This window comes from Muntiacus reevesi, chromosome 8, assembly GCF_963930625.1.
Source record: "Muntiacus reevesi chromosome 8, mMunRee1.1, whole genome shotgun sequence".
Taxonomy (NCBI): domain Eukaryota; kingdom Metazoa; phylum Chordata; class Mammalia; order Artiodactyla; family Cervidae; genus Muntiacus; species Muntiacus reevesi.
In genome coordinates, this window is record NC_089256.1 from 38052040 (window position 1) to 38074412 (window position 22373).

The window sequence follows — 22373 nt, forward strand, 5'->3', positions numbered from 1 at the left end:
GTATCATAAAAATATTCATACCCTGCTTATGCATTACCTGCTCATTATTTCTTTTTAAAGTATTAAGCTTTTAAAAAAAACTGATTCATAATTGTTGCTTTCCTATTCAATTCTGTTTGCTCCTGAACCCTTTTGTATGGTGTTTTTGTGGCACATCTGACTCTTTTCTCTTGGCGGCCTCCAGGGAGCTACCCATCCTCCTTGTCTGAGCACCCAACACCGCAGACCCTTCCTCTACCTGGTGGTCCCTCTCAACTGTCCTGCTTTTCAAATTTCCTTTACATATATTTATGCATATATGCTGTCTTAGACCATCTTTTCTTTCCTTCCTTTGAGGGTTCACCATTTTCTTTCTCTTTCTTATCATGCAATGTATAAGTATTTCTTAAGGTTCTATTTTCTTTTTTTTTTTCCTCTCAACTAAATCTTTTTCGAATTTACTTCACATTCATGACTTAATATATAGCCCTTTTGGTCAAAGCATTTGCTATTCCTAATTTCAAATCCCTCCTGTTCTACTCCAGAACTCTATTTAGAGCTCGATGTTAGCTGTCTCCACAGGGTCTACCCCTGTTATCACATACTCAGTGAAAGTGAAAGTGTTAGTTGCTCATTTGTGTCTGACTGTGTGTGACCCCATAGACTGTAGTCCGCCAGATTCCTCTGTCTATGAGATTCTCCAAGCAAGAATACTGAGTGGGTAGCTATTCCCTTCTACAGGGAATGTTCCTGACTGAGGGATAGAATCGGGGTCTCCTGCATTGCAGGCAGATTCTTCACCATCTGAGCCACCAGGGACATCTCATACTTAGCATTGTATAAAACTGACTTGTATTCTGTCCTCTAGTTACTTCTTTTTCATCTTCTCTCTTTGATTTCTTGGAACTGTCTTTGATGATTTCTTTTCTCTTATCTAATACTCTGTTAGCTCCTGGAGCTGCCCACCCTCATCCATAAAGTCTGTTGAGTCTAGATCCTCCTTATGCCCCTTTCACCAGCCCCCTCAGGTAACCAACAATCTGAACTACTGACAAAGCTTCCTGGATTCTGTCTTCTCTCTACTCACCTTTTTCCATGTACAAGCATGTTCCACATCCCCGCTGCTAAATTAGATCTTCCCAAAGCAAAGTCCAGATCATGGCAACCCCTACCTAAAACCCCGCCACAGACTGCCTTTGCCCCAGAATACAAACATCTTATACCTTTTCCTAATGCCTCACCACCAATAAAATTCTGTCCATCCTTCAAGGGAGCTCAAATGGAACCTTTCCTGATAAATTAAGCTGGATGTTAATGTTAACTGGATTATAATATATTTTGTGAACTTTCTAACTTCTAAGATAATGGTGATTTGAGGGTATGGACTAAGAATTCTTGGTGGCAGAGTCTGTTTGTCTCCACCTTTCTGACCCTGCAGAACTCACTGTAGTGCCAGACACCTAAGATGTACTCTACACATGGTTGCCAAGCCAGTGAATTGAGTGAACTAATGCTCTGGTGCATCCGAGTACACAGGGATGTAGCTTTAACCACCCTGCAGGGTGGTTGGTGTGAATATGTCTAAACTTTTTCTTGAGACTCTAAGTCTCTGAGTAAAGGGCTCCAGTTTATATTAAAAAAAAAAAAAAAAGCTATATCAAAGAGTAATATATCTTTGGCTCTTCTACTCACTATATTGAGAACCTTTTGGTATAACCCTTGTTGTCTTTGGGCCTCAGTTTCCCCATGTGTATAATAATAGGTTTAGACCAGCTTAACTTTACTCTCTTTCAATGCTGATAAAAAGTTCTAACTGCAATACGTTCCTTAGAGAAAACAAAAGATGTAGGAGCAGAAGAAGAGCAAAAAAAAAGAAAGCAGCTGTGCTTATTCAGCCCATGTGGTAATGAGAGGTTTTACTATGGTACCTGGTATGAATTTGATTGGTGGAAGGATCTGACTTGAAATTACCTTAAAGCAAGGAATTCCTAGACTCCTCATGCATGCTCTCAGTTGATCACATGATCTGTCTCTGAAGACAGTACTACATTTTTTTAAGTCAGAATGTGAGAAGCCCTGACAGATATGAAGGAACACTAATTTTATATAATGAAACTTGCCACGAGTAGAGGAAGCACATATGAAACTGTCACCAACGGCTGCAGATAAAAACTAAAGATGTGCTCCAGCAAGATAAGAGATGGCAAAATGAAGAATGGAACCCTGAGGATCAGCAGTCAGCCTTGACAACTACACATGGACAATCACAAGCACATTCATGTAGTATCTGGCAGAGTGAAAGGCATGGTGTGACTCAGAGCAATGGGCCACAGGACCAGATTTGCCAAGGGACTGATTGCTAGAGTCTGGAGGGACCACGAGTCAGTGACTGAGTTCCAGCATGGCACTTCTAGGTGACTCTGTGACTCCTGGAATGAACCCCTTAATATGGAAAGTTATTTTGAACCATTTCATCAATAAATTATCTCTAGATGTTGCCTAATATTTGCCCACATCTACTGATCTCATGCAAAGAAAGACACTTTTTACCCATTAGAAAATAAGTGGTGTCTTGCTTTCTTATTTATCTGGAAAGCAAATGTCTCCAAAGGAACATCCAGTTCAGCCCAGCTGACTTTTAATGACAGGCAACGTGACTCAAATACAGACTGTCCTGTGAGTTTATATTAAAATGAGGCAAACTGTAAGAAAGTTTGAGTCTGGTAACTGAACTTCTCTGTTTGCTGAGAACACCAGGCTCTTTCTGTGCCTCTGTGGTTTTGCTTCTGTCCCTTCTGGCTGTAAGGCCATTCACTGTCTCCGCTGCTTTACATATACCTAATCCTTCCTGATCCAGGTCTAATGTCACCATTCTTGAGAAGCCCTTCCCACTGCTTCAGGAGCCTGGGAGCCTTTTGTGCATCATCAGACACTTCCATATTGTAATCATCTGTACCCTTTACAGGTTTAAAAGTTGGTGAAAGTGTGTGGGAACACCACAAGTTCCTAAAATTTGGGGACAGTACTTTGTTTGTATCTTCAGCCCTGGTCCCTAGCTGAGGTCTTGGCGCAGACGCAGGGGTCTGACAGCATTTAATGTGTGACTAAATGGAAGAAGGCAGGAGTGAATGAGGTAAGAGTGACTTCCAGAAGTTACATTAGCATTGTAGGGAAAGGATAATTTTTATTAAAAAGAGGGACAATTTTATAAAAATAGATTATGACATGAAACTCCAAGATATATGATTTTAAAAAATAAATGTGTCCCCAGATATACTATGTGGAAACTCTAAGAAATTAGAGCAAATAAAAAAATTAACTGGCCTTCTAATGTATAAGTGTGGGATTAAGAACTGAAACCTCTAAATAAGAGGGTATCATAAGTAATAAAAATAATTCCAAGGAAATTATGTGTCAATTAACTCAGAGAAGGAAAGAAGGGAAAGACTATCTTTAAAGAAATGAACCCACACATATTAAGTAAAAGGTTTACTTTGTTAATGAAATAGCAGGAAAAACAAGTTTAAACTGTTAGTGATGAAAAGGTAAATATATAATTCTTTATAGGAAGTAAAATAAAGAGAAATGTGAGACACTCTGGGGACAATGAGAGCATTTAGTTGCATCAAAGATGCTCTATTTACTGTTTAACTGATATGGAATCTTATTAGAAAATTAATAGAAAGCCATAAGATAATAACGATCTGTAGTGACTCATTTCATCCCATTTTGGCTCTATTTCTTCTGCAAATTAGTGTGACCCCAAAATGTTTTCAGGATTGTCCAACTTGTCCTAAATTCCATAAATAAACTCTTTCAGAGGATGCTGTTTTTTGCCATGTCTCTATTACAGTTCTTCACAGATGGACCATTTTTGTCCTTCCAAAGTCTAAGAATAACTCTTTCAGTTATCAAGACATACCAAAATCCAGTTCAGCTGCTCCTGTGGGATTCCAGTTAGTTTAGACACATCTGCTGAGATACACGCATTTGAATCCAAATGAAGCTTTTGTTTGATGATACATTTTGAACATTTATGAAGGTTTTTTGGGGGCCAAAATGTTTTTCATTTTTTGGCACTCCAAACAGAGATCTTCAGTTATAAACACTGCCTTCTGAGCACCTCCAGCAGAAATCCAATCTTTTCATATGAACAGGTGCCTCAGGAAGTTTTTGGAATGTTTTACACTGAATCAGCTTTCTGATTGGAAACTTTCTGAACACGCAGTCAAATTTGCCAAAGAGACCTTCAAACTTGCATGAGTGGTTTTCACTCATCCAGACATACATTCACACATACAGACAGCCCAAGTGAAAGCAAGTCAGAGCTCTGTAAACCTGAACTCTTTCTCTTAACAGTTAAACACAACACACAATCAAACTAAACAAAAGGAATAAATACATGACAGGAGAGATAATGGATAAATAGCAAGAACCTCTGTTCAACTTCTCCATAAGCATGTTCCCCTTAAATTTAGATGTTAAATTTAGAGTTTAGATGACACATCCCTTCAGTAAAAATCCACCCGTTTCAAATAATGCTTCAAGCATTTGTGTTCTTAAACACTGTGGCTGGGGGGATGGTTACTAGTTCTTTTCACTAACAAACTTGTTCAAACAGTTCTTTTTGAAACACTTCCTTCTCTAACACAAATAGGTCAACCAGATTCAAATCTGAAGGAATGAAAAACTACTCTCGAAATCAAGGTTTCTTTGGAAAAACTTCTATTTTACCTGAGTCCCTACCACTTTTCTTTTCCAGTTTGAATATAAACTGAAAAGCCATTACAGAGTAAGACAACTTTTGAAGCCTTACGCCTGAACAGTTATTACAGAGTAAAATCACTTCCCCATTGGGCATGCCCGGAATTCAGGGGAAATCTGCTTTCAAGTTTGTCTGATGGCCCTGGACCAGATGCTCCAAGGTGGCCAGAAACCTTTGTCTACACCCACTTAGCAGATTTCTGGCTCTTTATCAGGAACTAAGAGGTTTATTTGCAGAAATGAATCATTTCCTTCAAAATATCCTTTACCCTATTTACATGCTTGCATATTCCTTCCATTTTGTTTTCCCCCTACAGCTTTACTAAGGGAATTAATTATCTAGAAGAACAGGAACATACAGTAAGTACATCTGAGATACAGGATGAGACACAGTATGTCATCTATTAGGCCTGGCTAAGACCAGCAGCTGATGCTAAATGGGAAGGAACATGCACCAAATGTTTTTTAATCACAAAGTTAGTAATTAATTGCTCTTTAAAATACATTTTATGCTTCTTTCTGTCTGTGTACATGAAATGCACATTTATTACATGCCAAAAATTACAACATTATGGTTTAAATGTGACTGGCACGGAAGTCCGGAAATCAGAGTTAATGTTCCCACAGCAACTTTAATTCTGTCCGTGTGCACATGTAGAGCTCTAATCGTCTTCCGTTCCAGGATAACACATATAGATGGTTTGGGAAGGGAAGCTCAAGACCCATATCCTCAACTGTAGTTACCGGAAAAAAAACAAAGGATAAAAGCTGTGCTCCTTTCCACGTACGTGGATAAAAAACAATGTCCTCGCGCCCGGTGTTGTGTAATCCGGGAATGAAAAAATCCGCTGTGATGTCGGCACTCAAGGGGACAGTTTCTGTTGCTGTGGGAACCTGAACTTTGCATTTCCTGACTTTGGGGTAATTAAAATGTCAGCCTTAATGTGGCATTAATGGAGTTTGCCATAAAGAAATCCTCTTTGTTTTGTTCTCATAAAAAATTGCTTAAAAGTTCATAATGAACCAAGTGTACTAAAATCTTCGGTCTGGGGGGACTGACGCAAAGGTTTGGGAGGGGGAAGGCCAAGTGAGGTGGAAGGCCTGAGAGCCAAGAAAGAGACCACCCGGCTCCTCCCTCGAAAATGCTCAGCCCCTTAAGATTTATGCTACCTACAGAGCTAAAGTTAAACCCGCCCACACAACAGTTTGGTAATGTGTAAAGGTTAAATTAAAAATAAATAAAAACTGTTAATGCATAAGTGCATCTTGGCAAGGACACAAAAAATGAGATAATTTGATGAGACCAGTGCAAGACACGAGAAGGTAAGTAACCACAGATGTCAGCTTCCAACAAAGCAGACATCAAACTAGGTCCTTCCAAAGTAGGGAGGCAGCCAAAGCGGGTTGGGGAAATCACTCCTCCCTTTGACCGGAGCCTTATCTGGAGGAAGACAAAATGGAAGTGTCTGTCACATGTACATGACTGAGATGTGCTAGGCTTGACAGTTGTCAAGAAAGGTTTTCCTGGGAAGAGCTCCAGCCGCTCTCCTGCGGTAGGAGAGTAGGAGTAGGTTTAGTCCTACTTCTTGGTTTAAATGGGGAGGCTGGCTCCACCCATCCTCAGCCTACGCAGTGGAAACTGTTCTGTCAGACGCCTAGGGGTTCGATGCCCTTTGCATTCCGAAGCTCATTTTAATGGCTCCCATTACCATCATCTGCATTTGTTTACCATGAGATTGTCAGAAGTGGTGAGGAGGTGACACGCTAAGGGGTGGTGGGGGAATTTTTCTAGAAGGTGATCATAGTGGGCGCACTGGAAAGGAGCACGTGTTTCAGTAGTGATATTAACCTCATCATTTCACCAAGGAAAGCATTTCTCAGCCATATTCCCTCTTGCTTTGACTTTTACTGGAATCTTTGCTGGATTTGAAGTGGCTCAGGAGGTTAAATAGCCATCTGAGAATTTCAGAGGTCACACTTGTCCTTTTTCTCCAAAATATGGGCTGTGTCCTTTAGAGGTAACAGCGCCATGGGTTGCCCACCCTGACCAGTTCATAGGCAGAACTGACTTTGCATTCATGGGGATGCTTATTCACCGTGTTCTATAACCCCATCACCAATATGAGTAGTTGCACATTTTCAAGAAAGCTGTTTCAAGCCAGGAATACGATCTTCAGACTCAGAACAGAGAATTCAGGTTGCTCACAGTGACAGCAAATCCACAAACATCCCCCTCTTTCCTCCCCCTGATTATCAAGCATTCATCTATACGGGTGTCAATGTTCTTAGTTTTCTCATCTGCAAATTGGGAAGAATTATAATGACTGACAGAAAATGGTCATTAAGCCATGCCTAAGAATAATTTAGCTAAACACATGACAAATAAAAAGGTGCTATAAAAATTCAGGCACTTGTGAACACTTAGAACACCACATACTGGTGGAATGTTTCTGAAGTTAAAGATACTAACAAGTCAAGGGCACTATTTTTAAATGCCCCAAATCTGTTAGTTCTTATAAATAGAAACTGAATATTTTACCTTAAAGAAATTAGGCTTTTAAATTAATCTATGGTAAGAATGACATTTGAAAGTAAAAAAAAAAAAAATTCTCTTGAATGCAAGAAGAGCATCCAAAAATTTTAACAGCTTAAAATAAATCTCTTTCCTGTCTTCTCTCAAGCAATCTCCAAATGGACAGATTTCTGTGAATCTTTCCTCAAAACAATTTTCTTCTAAGTGTAGGCTCAAATCAGGACAAACTACAATCCAAATATATTTGGAGAAAAGTATAATCAATTTAAACAACAGGTTGGAACAGAAAAAACCTACACATCTTAATGGCAAAATCAGAATGACTTTCTGAACAGCTGGAGATTAGGTTTCTCCTCCCTATTTGTTCCCCTTCCAACGGCATTCAGACCTAACTGAGCTCAGATCCACTAGTTTCCTCAGGGTCACCAAGGGGCTGCTCCTTGTACATATTTCATGTTAATGTCACAGGCTGGCCAAAGGATGCTTATGGTAAAGTTTTATCAACAGCCCAGTGCTGTTTCTTTCTATTCGGCAAAACATTCATTTGGCTGTAACGGGATTTCTGGGCTAAGGCCATTCTATGTAATCTTCCCCATAAGCTGTGGCAGAAAGCCAGACGTTGGAGGTCTGCATGCAGGAGCTCCAGGCCCTTCTCCACAGGAACAGGCTACCTTCCTGGTAGGTAGGGACAGTGCGCACATGTCTATGGGCACCGTGCCATGCTATTTTCCAATTCTTCCTGTAATTACTATTAGGCTGGAGACTGCCAGGCAAGAAGGCCAAGAATGTTACTATTTTGACGGTCCACAGAACACAGTCCCCACTTCTGACCCCCAAGTTTCTCTATGGAATCAGCACGTTGGTACAATGCACACGGGTTGCAGACACTTGGCTCTTGTTATTTCTTGCTTTGTTTTCTTGCGACAGCTGAAGGATGGTCTCAGCTCAGTCATAAGCAGAAAAAGGTGAGGTCCCTTATCTAGAGGCTATTATGATGAAGAACGTACAGAATGGAATGTCCCAGCCTTATTCACCTCTTGCCCTTTCTGCAAAGTTTTATGTTTGCTTTGTCAGAAAAATAACAATAGGAGATTTAAAATCTCATTTCCTAATTAATAATTTTTGCTTTGTGGACAGGATAAATGGAGTTCTTTTCTGAAAAGAAAACTTTCTTGGTCTTAGCTTAATCCAAAGAAGAAGACTCCAACTTTCTGCCTGACATCCATTGTGGAGGTCAGTTCTGAATAGCTGTTGGAATAAAAGAATATTCTTTCCCAATGGACTCCAAGTTATCCTATTCCCTTCTATCATCAACACACATGTTGCTTTCTCTCTGAAGTACTGAGTTATGTTTCAGAAAGAGAAAATATCTTCTAAACGTGATTTATCAACTTTCTTAAAAGAGAATTTGAAGAAGTGATTCTCAGATTAGTGGGAAGACAGTGAAAATAAACAGCAATGGAGTGATTTCAATAGCGACAATCTCATTAAGCTGCCCATTTCCAAATTTAGCCCGTAGGCAGTTTTTTTAATTAAAAAATATTTTTAACCTGAATTCTTATTGGCTACGTGAAGTCTGGGTGGCTTCTGAATTCTTGGAAGCCATTCTCTTTTCTTCTATAAATTTATGCTGTCCTTTAACCACTTCAAAATAAATTAAAAACTGGAAAGAGAAATTCAGCCAAGCTACAATAACTAATGCAAAGTTGACTTGTGTTATGTAATTTCAAAATGGAAGTTTCCTTTTGAGGTCCATATTTGGTCATTGAATTTCGTCATGGTGGAAATACCATTATTCAGATCACGGGGACAAAAGAATAATTAGAAAATAGCAACACAGCTTCTGTTTTTGAGTTAAAGTTATGAAAGAGAATGTGGTTCATGTAATTCTGCCTTTTGAGGCCAAATGACTGGTCACCTGGTTTTAAAACACACTCTAGCTTTGAAAATATAGATGTTGGCTGACTCAAAATGGTGGTAAGTTACTTTTGGCTACTTTGGAAGACCAAATGGAAACAGCTTGCTCTGAATGCAGAAAAGCCCGAACCCGGGGGGGAGAAGCCTGCTCCAAGTACCGTGAAGACACCATCACCTCAGTGGTGTAAGTGGTGTACTCACAGTCAGATGACCCGGTATGAGCGTGCGAGTTTGTCAGTGAATGTGTTGAGTGGATGAGGGCTGAGCCTGGAGACAAAACAGCTTCAAAGTTCAGGCAGGGAAGGCCCGGCTTGGCGCTGGATCCACCCGGCTGAGTAATCTCATTCTCCTCAGATGCCTTCTGGTTTTCAGCTGTCTTGGGTTTCTTCCTGAAAATAAACAAAGGGCCCTTTGAAGGAACTGACTGCATATTTGGGAAAAGGCATTTTTAGAATCTGTTAAAGATAACTTGATTTTTTTTTTTCCTGAGGGGGGATGGGAAGGAGTCCAGTATGTCCCTTGTTTTAAAACAAGCTGATTCTTGTTTTTTTTTTTTTTTTTCCCTCCAGTAATGGCCTAACTGGGAACACATGAAAGCATATGGGCCAAGCAAACAGCACCACATTTGGACTCTGTTGGCTGCATAAAAAGACCCTGTCCCAGAACTTTAGACAGCTTGAGCTACGTATGGCTGACATTATCCAAGAAAGCATCCTTTCTTCCCCCCGTAAGAGTTTTAACATGGTCTGGAAAAATACTAGTGGAGGCTTTACCGTTCTAGCATTTGTCAGGAAGCTTAGAGACAGGACCCGTGGAGTAATGGGAGGAGCACTGGACTGGGAGTCAGGAGACTTGAGCTATGGTACTAGCTGTGCCTCTAACTTGCTGTGTGGCACTTGGGCACCTCACTTCACCTCTCTGGGCTTCAGTTTCCTCATCTGTAAAATAAAGGGCTTGGATTAGAAGGCCTTAAAGGTTCCTTCTGGTTTTCAGTTTCTATTCATGGAACACATTACGGAACTTTCTTGCTGTTATTAGATTTTGTTTTAGATCAACACATAATTTCAAATCACAATCTAAACTTGCAGGCTGTACCAATGAGAGGGACAGTGACGAAAAACTTTGTTAGAGCAGCAAATGAAAAGTGAAAAGAGCTTAGACTCCAGCAGGTAAAGAAGGAAGATGTCACATAGAGATCTTCTATTCCAACTCTGTACTCATGTGAAGTTTAAGATTCCCCTTTTAGAAAAATAATTTAGTGCATGATCCTGGAGAGCAGGAGTGTGCCTGTGTGCTTGGGAAGAGAAGGGTGAAGGGAAGTAGAAAGTAATTGTGATTTGGGACCACGAAGAGGAAGAGGCAGAGCTCAACTATCAGTCAGTCCCTCTCCCTCGGACCATGCAGCTGATATAAATGAATACATACTCAGCTTACGCTGCACGCACCCTTGGCCCTAGTCAAATCAAATTATTTGTCATACTCTGAACACCGCCCCACCCACCCCCGCCAGTTTCCTTGGCTCTAAGCTTTTTCTATCATCATAGTATAGTGAATAGAAAAAGTATTTTTAAAAAATATTTTCTGGTAGAAGATTATGTGTGGTACAGAATTTGTTGTAAGTGGGTCTGTTCCCATGTTTCCCTTGTTTCTCTAAGCATGGCAATGGACTTGTTATACAGAATATTTTGTATTGAAATTTGTTGTACTGGGTAGTTAAATCTGCCCTCGCAGAATATGGTGTTATGAATTAGCATGCTGTGTTTCTGGTCCAACAGGTTGTGAAATCAAATCTGCTTTTCCAGAGGGCAGGAGGCAGAGATGGCATGGTGAAGATGAAAATAGAGGGAGAGCGTTTAGACATATTTTTAGGATGGAGGAAGCCAATACAAAAGCAACAAACGGCAATCCTTTACCAATTATTTATTAAATGGTGACTAAGGAATGAACCTCCAAATCTTGATTGTCTATGTGGGCCTCTAGGAACTGGTTTCTGGTTTTCAGTGTAAGGAAGTACCCAAGATTAGAGTTCCCAAAACCCAACTGATTTTCTTCATGAAAATCAACGCTTCCTCTACAGTCCCTGTTTCTCTCACCACTGTCTGTCACCAGGTTTGTCACCATGTTGGACACCTCAGGGTCACACATCTTCTTCTGCCTTGAAGCCATTTTGTCAAGTCCTGACAATTGTGCATCCTTCATATTTTGCATACCTATGTTTCCTTTCTGTTTGCATTGCTATCACCTTAACACTTTTTATTTAGACTGTTGTTTACTTGCTGACTCCCATCCTCCTTGACTTCTCCACTGCCACAGCTTTGCCTTCACTAATCTGAATGACCATGTCAGGCTGGCACTCCAGGTGAATTCCATGTATATGAGACTGCAAACTCTCTAAGGGTAAAAAACATCCTAGTTATTTTTTAATTCCCTGCGTTCACCCATTCGTTCCTTCTTCCTTCCCCCCACCTATTCATTTATTCATGTATTCGTTCCACAAATACTTACTATGTGCCTGCAATGTGCCAGCATGGGCTCGGAAATAAAACAAGCCTGGTTTCTGCCCCCCTCCCAGATTTGCTGTCTAGTGTATACCGTGAAGCAGAGTAGCTTAGACAAAGCTGTCATTCAATATAGGTTTGTTGATGGAATGAAATTGAGTTGAAATTAAAGTATATTTTGAGAATAGTTATAGTCTGAATCCCAATTAAGTTTCCTACTCTTTATGCAGCAGGGAAATCTACCTTGACAGGCTGTTTTCCTTGGAATCCAGAAGCACATTTGATAAGAGTAGGACTGTTTTGCCCACTAAAGCTAGGCTTGTCCTCATGGGTCATTTAAATATCGAGATGAAACACTAATGACAGACATCACTTAACATAAAAAATTTATTTCTGATGTTCATAAATAAGGTCTAGGCTAGTTTCAGATGTACTAATTTCCTTGGTTTCTTTCAGGAAATTGAAGAAACCGTCTTTGAAAGGTGAGTGTATGGCCAGCCCACCAACATTACTCTTTCATTTTAACTTTGCAGAAGTTGTATTGTTCTTTCTATTGATGGCATCGCTTCCTTCTCTCGATTTGATCCTGCCTCCCACCTGACATCTTGAATCATACCCTCCTGTCTGTCATCTCAAGGATCACCTCTGGGGAACATTCATAGCACAGAGACACTGAAACCATCTCTACAAATAGAGAATATTGAAAACTCAACCTTTTGGCTCTTCATTCCTTAATTTGCCTAAAATCCCTTTACTTGTTCTTAGACCACTGGGCTATTTCCCAACTGCACATAACAGAGAGACATTCACTGACCTTAGAAACAATGCGTTTTCCATCTCACTCTCTCTAATAGTGGATTCCTTTTTCCAGAGCTAAGAAACTCTAAAACATAGCAACCATCTACATTTAGACATGCACCCTAGTTTTGCAGTTCATATTTTATTGAGGGGGAAAAAGGAAGCCTTGTAGTAATTAATTGAAAATACCTTCTTTGGTATAAAAGAGGAACATGAACATGGCATATTCGAGGGCAAGTCTCACCAAGCCTCAGAAGCTGTGTACTAGTCCCTGGAGCCTTTAGAGGGCAGCAGCGCACCAGCTGACTCCAGGCAGCGTGTCAGGCAAACTCCCCACCAGACCAGAACCTTCCTCCTGGTCACCATGCCAAAGGTTGGTTTGCCAAGCTCTCTGGCCGCTTAGCTTCCTTCTTTCTTTTCTGTTTCTCTCTCTCTCCCTCTCTCTCTCGCCTCCCACTTCCCACACTCTCTCTCCCTCCCTCCTCAATGTTAAAATTATACACTCTGATGAAGTCGCCCCTCAACCGGAAAATGAAAGCTCCAATGAAAAAGTTAGACGAGCCAACGACAACAAAGAGAGAAACTGGGAGAAAGGGGAGAGGGGGCTGGTGAGGGGGAAGGATTGAAGAACAAGAAAAGGGCAGATGTTTCGTAAATATATGCAAAGCAAAACTGGGTGTACCCTGAACATTTCCACAGAGAAACAGACCAATCATTGTGCACTTCCTCCCGCCACACTGGTGGAGCTCTGCTTTAAAAAAAAAAAAAAAAAAGTGTGGCCACAGGCACCTGCCTTTCAACGGTCAGTTCTGACATGCTGACTATCTCCCAGTTGTCCAAAGAGAACAAAAACATTTTCATCTCCCCACAGCAAACATTTCTGTTATGAGAAAAAGGCTGCTTCGAGGAGTGGAAAGGCGATTTAAGGTGACGGGTGGTTGAACTGGCCAGCAGGACCTACTGGTATTTAACTCTCATTGTGCTGGCCATGGCAACAAGTTTGGGGCTGAAACATAGCAGTGAGTAAGGTTGTGGGTGATGTTGGCTCTTTCCTTACTAGACCATATTGTATGTGGCAAGAAATATACATGAAAACATATTGAGGAGATGGTAGGTAATAAGCATGTTAAATGCATGGAAATTAACTAGATCGGTGGCATTTGATGTATAGATTTCACACTTCTTTGCACATATTGCACACATACAACGATGGCAATGCTCTCTGCGACATATGGAAAATAAATATTTTATCTCTGTGAGCTCTCATCAGTCTCCGGGGGCTGCTGAGGGAGAGTGTTCTCTTCACCAATTTTCTCTCTTCACTGGGCTCCCACCCTCTCCTACATATTAACATGCCTTCCACTCATCAGCCTGGTTGGGTGGAAAAGAATTAGAACCCCTTTTTCATAAATACTGAGTCACTGTTTCATGACAATTTTGACCTCTGCCCTTCCTGTCCCCCATCTTTTTGGTGTGGTAATCTTTACCTTATTCTGCTTCCCAATAATACATGGAAGAGGCTTAGTACAGTATTTGGGGAGGAGGGCAAAGGGGAGGTGGTAACAAACCACCTCAGTGGGGGATGGCAGTAGAACTGAGCTCTACCATCCAGTAGCTGTGTACCTGAGGCAGATTCCTCTGCCTTGCTGGGCCTCAATTTCCTCATCTGTAAAATGGAAATAATAAACATTCTAGGGCTGCTATGCTATGCAATGCTAAGTCGCTTCAGTCGTGTCTCTTTGTGACCCTATAGCCTGCCAGGCTCCTCTGTCCATGCAATTCTCCAGGCAAGAATACTGGAGTGGGTTGCCATTTCCCTCCCCAGGGGATCTTCCCAACCCAGGGATTGAACCTGGGTCTCTTGTGTTTTCTGCATTGGCAGGTGAGTTCTTTACCACTAGCACCATCTGGGAAGTTGATGTGAAGATTAAATAATTCCTGTTGAGTGATGGGCACAGCGCTGGCACACAGTCAGTGCCCTGGGAGGGTAGCTCTTTCATAGAGTGTCGGTTCTGCAGTTTTCATTTCAGCTAAAAGGAGGCAATTCTTTTATCTTAGTCATCTTTTAAAATATCTAGATTTGGGCAGGGGCAAATGGATTAAAATTGTAGCAAAGGCAGAAAGAATGCTAGGATAAGCAGTCTCCTCTTCAACACTTTTTTTTTTTTTTTTTTTACGGTATCACCCTCCTGACACCTTCTTTCTGTTCATGTGTTTGTCATTGCTGCTACTACACCATTAGCTCCTCTTGAAGCTGGGGGTCAAGCAAGCTACACTTGGCCTAGAGAAGCCCATCAAACCTGAGCACTATGGTCTATTCATTGAAACCAACCTTTGGCACTCTAGCTTATCATGTTTTCTTACAGTTTATCCTTTCACCGCTTGGTCTAATGTTCTCAGATCCATTTGAGATGTTTTCATGATTAAAATATTTTATTCTTTCAATTTTTTTAACCTTCTTGGCAAGGTTGATTTACAATGTTTTTCAGTATATTTCTCCCTCACTGTATCAGTCAGGATCTTGGCAAGAAACAGATGGCACACGGAAAGGTTTTAACTGAAGAGAGTTTAATGAAAGGACTCTCTACTGAGGTACAGAGGAGGTTAAAGGACCCTCAAGGGAAGTGATGCACCAAGGACTAGCAATAGTGAGAGGTTGTTAATCTCAGCTTTAAACTGCTAAACCGGGGCGGGGGTGAGGACAAGTATGGAGCTTCCCACGTCCAGTCAGAACTGACCCTACTCTCCTGTCTCTTGCTAATGCCTCCTTTTGTTGTTGTTGTTCAGTTGTGTCTGACTCTTTGTGACCCCATGGACTGCAGCACGCCTTCACCATCTCCTGGAGTTTGCTCAAGCTCATGTCCATTGAGTCAGTGATGCCATCCAATCATCTCATCCTCTGTCACCCCCTTCTCCCTCCTGTCTTCAATCTTTTCCAGCATCAGAATCTTTTCTGTGAGTCAGCTCTTTGCATTAGGCACCAAATTACTGGAGCTTCAGCTTCAGCATTAGTTCTTCCAATGAATATTCAGGGTTGATTTTCTTTAGGATTTACTGGTTTGAACTCCTTGCTGTCCAAGGAACTTTCAACAGTCTTCTCTAGCACTACAGTTCAAAAGCATCAATTCTTTGTTGCTCAGCCTTCTTCATGGTCCAACTCTCACATCTGTGCATGACTCCTGGAAAAGCCATAGCTTTGACTATATAGACCTTTGTCGGCAAAGTGATGTCTCTGCTTTTTAATATACTGTCTAGATTTGCCATAGCTTTTCTTCCAAGGAGCAAGCATCTTTTAACTCCTTTTGGCCAAATTAAAAGGTAGCCAGAGAAAAAGGCAGCGTGGGTGTCATAATCTGGAAACGTCAGTCTCCTGGGCCATGTATCAGGGCAGGGAATGTTCTATGGTTTTGCATGTGTGTCAGAGGTGAGGGAGGGATGAATTAGGATACTATTTCTCCCCTCTCCATATCCTTTACCTTTTCTCCCATTATACTTTCCAGAAGGAAAGACAGCAAATAAAATGAAAGCAATTCTCTCTTAGTGTTCAAGTGCCTATTTTGTCTATTTGCAATTTATAGAGGAAGAAAACTGAACATAAGAGCAGGGAGCTCCCTGTGAGCTGTGAGAGCAGGGATTTAGGTTTGTTCTATTTGCTGCCATACTTTTGGTTCCTAGAACAGTGCCTGGCACTTGGCAAATACCCAGTAAATTTTAGTTGACTGAGTAAATATACTCACATCTGCCGCGCCAGACACCACACATACATTATCTCATTTAGTCATTGCAACAATCCAGGCAGGTTGCTAAGCCTGGTTGTGCAGGTGTTATGGGAGTAGGTAGGTTTTAAATTCTAACACTTACCTCCTCCCTACTCACCCTTCAAGCCTTGAGACTTCACCCGGGGATTGTAAACCCATAGAGAGGGATTCACTTGTAATTAGAACACATTTTTATACCATACTGGGTTTCCCAGGTGGTGCTAGTTTATAAAGAATCAGCCTGCCAATGGAGGAGACTTAAGAGATGTGGGTTCGAACTCTGGGTTGGGAAGATACTCTGGAGGAGGAAATGGCAAATGTGGGTTGCCCGTATTCTTGCTGGGAGAATTCTATGGACAGAGGAGCCTGGAGGACTACAGCCCATGGGGTCACAAAGAGTCAGACACAATTGAGCATCTGAGCAATGTTTATACCATATTCACCTTATTGAATGAAGGTTTTGCACCAAGCAAGTCTCTGTAAGTTTTATTATTATTTCTCTTTTACATATGAGGAAGCTGAGCTTCTGAAAAGCAAAGGCTGAAAGAATTAGAACCCAACGTTTCCATCCTCAAGGTCCCACAAATCATGAATACAGGCACTGGTGTTCGGCACAGAGGCTCCCTTGTGGGCTTCCTAGACATTTTTAGGAAATCTTAGGTCCCAATTTCTGTCCTGATTCTGGATTGAATCCAGAATCTTTTCCATCCCAAAGGATAAACCAGGCTGAGACTTTGAAACCAGCTGTACCCTTGTGTTTGCAGTACTGTACTCTGTGATGGAAACAAACTTGGAAAGCTGTCCGGATGTGGGGATTTCTAAGGCATTCTTTCGCTTGAACTTAAGGATGACGGTGTTTACACAAGCAAGCTGCTCACATGGGTACAGAATGAGGACACTCTATTTTTGACCTTTTGTCATGTCTTTAGTCCCCAGTCCCTCCAGCCCATTAGTCCTGTGGATCAGTCTGGCAATTCCTGTCTCCATTCTGGCCAGGCAGGCCTGACTCTCACCTACACATCCACCACCACCAATTACAATCCAGGTGACTGACAGCATTAAAGGCAATGCAAAACAAAACAATACAAAACCCTGACTTCCTCCTCTTTGGGTTTGATTTATGCCCAGAGTAGCTAAAGATATAGAGGATATGAATGTGAAAATCCTACCTGAAAAGCCTGGGAGGGACGTTAGTTTCCTAGGTTTAGCATTTTCCAGTAACAGAGATGTCTGTAAAACACCACCACATTACCTGCCTCACACCATACAGGAAAATGAGCAAGTACAACAACCAGCATGAGTTTTTGTTTTAAAATGTATAATTATTTTGCATGCATAGCCTCTAAATAATTTAAAGTTCTGGCTTTTATAGTGAAAGAAGGCATATACTTATCTGTTACTTCTAGCAGTGATTAATCAAAACTTGATGTCACTCTTTCATCACTATTTCCTGTTGGCGTCCAGCTCCTACCCCAAATTACTTCTTCAACTTGACTTGTAAGGGTCTTACTTCTCCTACGTAAATGTCTGACTTGAAGGGAACTCAATCGAGTACCCTGAGCCTTGCATCCTGAGGGTAAAGCTGACCTGGGCACAATGGTTTAGAGTGTGGCTGAAGGAGCCCACAGACACAAGGGTGGGTTTTGGCCCCTTGGGTAGCAAGGAGTCTACAGCATGGGGGCACAGAGAGGCAGCTACATCACAGGTGGCCATGGGCACAGAAAGCTGGCTCACAAATGTGACCAGGGCAGCATGAAATGACAAGCTGCAGCAGGATTCAACAGAGCAGCACAGAAGGGCAATGAGAGGCAAACAGAGAGGACTGGAGCTGCCACGGATTCAGGCTGAGGCACAGATGACCCAGCAGAACAGCACTGGTCCCTGCAAAGTGCGTGTAGCTCAGCCCAGTCACCTGGGAAGCAGGTGCGATGCTGCCCAGGGCTCACACTGCAGGCTGGAAGCCGAGAACCAGTGTGGGTACCTCAGGACTGAGTCTGGTTACCTCACTGCATCCAAGAGATGAAGCCATCTAAAATTTCATCTGCTCTTACAATTGTGAGTGCTTTTTTAAAAATTAAACAAAGTGAACTGAAAAGCCTTTCATTGGCGGCATAATGTACTCACAGTAGTTTTCAAATAAATGGTGTCACTCTTCAGGTAAATCACTCCAAGGCTTGGGCCTAGTGCAGCTGTTCATTGGGGCAGGGAACACAGAGTGGCTGCATCTGGATCAGACAAGAGACAAACAAAAATAAGGCTGTCAAAGGAGGAGGGGATGGAGATCACTAGTTCTGAGGGAGCCCTGGGACTTGGTTGAAAGTCTGGTTCCGCATTTTGCACCAGAGACCTGGCAAGTCCGGGGAGGGAGATGGAGATGGTGTTGTCTAGGCCCCATTTGCAGCATTTTTATCCAACTGCCTGTGTGGTGTGAGAACGTCAATAGCACCAACCAGCACAGATGGAGCTGACGGAGCTGACGTTGGAGCTGCCGTTGGTCCTAAGTTGGAGCTGAGGGTGAGGGCAGAGCAGTGGTCCCCAACCTTTTGGCACCAGGGACCAGTTTCGTTGAAGACAATTTTCCCACGGACCGGGGGAGTGGGGGGGAGGGGGATGGTTTCAGGATGATTCAAGTGCATCACATTTATTGCTCACTTCATTTCTATTTATTTTTATTTCTGGGCTTCCCTGGTGGCTCAGACAGTAAAGAGTCTGACAGCAATGCACGAGACCTGGGTTCAATCCCTGGGTTTTGAAGATCCCCTGGAGAGGGAAATGGCAACTCATACCAGTATTCTTGCCTGGAAAATCCCATGAATGGAGGAGCCTGGTGGGCTACAGTCTATGGGGTCGCAAAGAGTTGGACATGACTGAGCGACTAACACTTTCTAACACTCCTTTATTTCTATTATTATTATATCAGCTCCATCTCAGACCATCAGGCATCAGATTCTGGAGGTTACGGAACCCCAGGGAGGGGAAGTGGGGGTGGTGACCCTCCACCTGGCCACAGCTGACTCTTCCAATGCTCATTTCCCCTAAGTCTCTCCCTCTTTGTCGCTCCAAGATTCTTGCTTGTCTTACAGATGCCCACTGACTCGAACATGTTTCTGACCTCTTGCCTTCTTGCCACCCTTTACTGCAGTCTGTTTCCTGCCGCATCCTCTAACCCTGAGGAGTGCAACCTCAAGGGTTACAGAATGGACTCCCATCTGTCTCAGAGACTCATACCCAGAGGTCTTTTCCCCAGGCCTTGGCCCTTTGGTCACCTGGGCCTGATGACACTTTATTCTGGAAGCTCTCCTCCCTTCTCATCAGGATATGGCACCATCCTGACTTCGCTCCTGCTCTCAGTTCTCTCTTCTGCTTCCTTCCTTGGCCTCTTCTCTTTCCCCAAATGCAGACATACCTCAGGCTACTCTTCACAAGCTTTGCCTACACACCCACCCTCCATGACCTCAACAATCACTTCTCCATAGAGAACACCCACATGGGTATCTTTAGTTCTCACTTGTCTACAGAGCTCCAGACACATATTCTAAATAACTGCTGGTTATTGGTTCATTGATTCATTTGCTTGTTTGTTCATTCATTCACTGTTTACATAGACTCTATTAGGCACCTGGAAAAGATGAATAAGATGGGGCCTCTAACTTTGAGAAGTTCACATCTCCATCATACACTGCACAGGCACTTCTAACTCAGAAAGTTACAAGCAGAATTCATTGCTTTTCCCTCAAAATAAGTGCCTTTTCTAGTCTTCCCATTTCCTGCTATTGGTACCATTTCCCTCCAGTTACTTGTACCTACAATTGAGGAGTCTTGTTTAATTCCCCCTTTTCTTTCATTTCCCATATGCAATAAGCTGCCAAGTCCTGTGGTTTTTACTCGGGCTATGAATCAATACTCACTTTTTATCCCTTTATCACCTGTTGCCTGGACATCTGTGAGTGCCTCCTACTTGGCTTCCCTTCCTCCAGATCCTCTTTACCTCTTGTTCATTCTTCATATCAGCAATGCATTTACTGTTCTGAAGTACAATTCTAAATACATCATTCTTTTGCTCTTTGCTGGATTAAATGCAGACTTCTCAGCTTGGCATTTAAGGTTTCTACAATATAGCCCCATTCTAATTTCCTTCTCTTTTTTTTCTATAGTCCATTCTACATTGCAGAAGTTCCATTCCTTCCCATCAGGGTCATGATCTTTCCTCCCTTTTCATAACATCTGCATAGAGCTTCCTTAAGGGCAATCCAAATACCATCTCACTTATAAGACATTTCCCAAAGGAAAGTGACCTTTCTTGAATCCTAAAGAACTTTTTGCACCATTCCCTTTGCACATTCTATGAAAAAGGAAAAGAAAGCATTAGTTGCTTAGTTGTGTCTGACTCTTTGTGTCCCCATGGACTGTAGACCACCAGGTTTCTCTGTCCATGGAATTCTCCAGGCAAAAATACTGAAGTGGGTTGCCATTTCCTACTCCAGGGGATCTTCCTGACCCAGGGGTCAAACACAGGTCTCTGGCATTGCAGTTGGATTCTTTATAGTCTAGGCCATCAGGAAAGCCCTTACATGTCCTATGGACTCTAATATTTATTTGTGCAATATTTCTTCCTGCTTAAGCTTCTTGAAGGCAGAGACCATTTTTACTTTCTGCTACCCCATTGTGCGCAATGCCTTGCACAAGCTTAGTGCTCAGCGGTGATCTGCTGATCCAAATTTAAAAGGAATAAAGATGCTTTCTTAGAGTCATGGAAGCTGAGCCTGAACTGGAAAGACCTTGAAGCTCATCTACTCCAAACCCTCATTTTTTAGATGAGGAGATCAAGGGAACTGAGTTGCTCAAGGCCACATCCTTGCTAGTGGCTGAGTAAAGACAACTGATAGAAAAAGTCACAAATCTCTAAATACCTACCAGTGCTTGCTCAGAACCAGTAGGCCCAGCAGGCCATCAGCAGTGGCCAGACAGAGACAGTGATAGGTTGGGGTGCATAATCTGCAAGGATACACTGGGTTCCACAAAATGAAGAATTTTGTTTCCCTTACTTTAATAAACCAAACTAATAAATGCCTTTTTATAGTTAAGTGTTTTAAAAATGAGGGTAGATTTAAAGAACAAGGGAGCAAATCTCTCTAATAATACAAGCAGAAACATTTGTGACAATATTACAAATACCACTGGAGTGATCAGCTCGGTGCAAAAGCAGAATGAAGAAATTTCTCATGCTTTGAAAAAGCAGTGCATTCAGCTGAAGTTCTAGGTGAGAACAGGCTGTGGTAATTCTACGGTTAAATTCATCTTTTTACAGACTCATAAGCTACTGGCAATCCTGCTATTATGCCACACCAATAAATCTTTTCCCACCTAGCTTTACCCAGTTTTTATCCTATAGGTTTGTATAAATGTTTTCTTGTTTTCCTCTCATTATATCTCCGATCTCCTTGTAGAAAAGGATAGTGACTGCTCCCAAGACTGTTCTAATTTTTGTCCCTTAATCTTCTCTTGTGGTAGAAGAAATATTAACTGTTTAACCTCCTCTCTATCCTCATACTCAAACAGAATCATTTTCTTTCACCTGATGATGTAAAGCCCAAGAAAACATGTTGTGGGGATAGCAGTGTTTCCCTAAGTGAGGAAAACAGACTTTTCCAGGGGATCTCAGTAGTTTTTATGTGCCCAGAAGAACTCAGCTCTCAAGCACTAGCCACTAGTCCTATAAAACTTCATCTGCCTCCCCCAAGTGAGCATGTTACTCATGTTACTCACTGTTAATCCCAGAGGAAAGCTTGGTACTGGTTATCATATTCTCTTGGCCAATACGGTGGAGCTATGTGATGTACTGAGAGATCCACTATATAGTAACACCCCAGGAGCCACATAAACAGTAAATTGGGTTCAAGAGCTCCTCATAGTTCTTACTAAATCATCACATGGCTCTATAGATTATCAACAGGTCACCAGACAGAGCTTCCTTCTCTTTTCTTCCTTGGCAACTATATTAAAATGATAGAGGAAATCACTTGTCAATATGTCTAGTACATTGCAATGAAAAATTACCTGGAAGCATACACATCCATTGTGTAATTATGTAAGTGTACATTTTAAATATGTCTAACACTTGATTTA

At 41.9% G+C, this 22373-nt stretch overlaps 1 protein-coding gene across 15 annotated transcripts in view; it reads right to left on the reverse strand.

Moving 5' to 3' along the window:
- The window catches only part of ZBTB20 (zinc finger and BTB domain containing 20), an 858187-nt gene that overhangs the window by 54215 nt on the left and 781599 nt on the right, over positions 1-22373 (reverse strand). For 13 of the 15 annotated variants that reach the window (XM_065942514.1, XM_065942509.1, XM_065942518.1 and 10 more), the window contains 3 exons: positions 18372-18472; positions 9967-10131; positions 9395-9582 (listed from right to left, as the gene is read on the reverse strand). In XM_065942514.1, the coding sequence (XP_065798586.1) occupies positions 9395-9582; positions 9967-9977 (199 nt within the window). In that variant the 5' untranslated portion in view covers positions 9978-10131; positions 18372-18472. The remainder of the gene's footprint in view (positions 1-9394; positions 9583-9966; positions 10132-18371; positions 18473-22373) is intronic. The other 2 variants (XM_065942523.1, XM_065942524.1) reach the window with 1 other exon arrangement.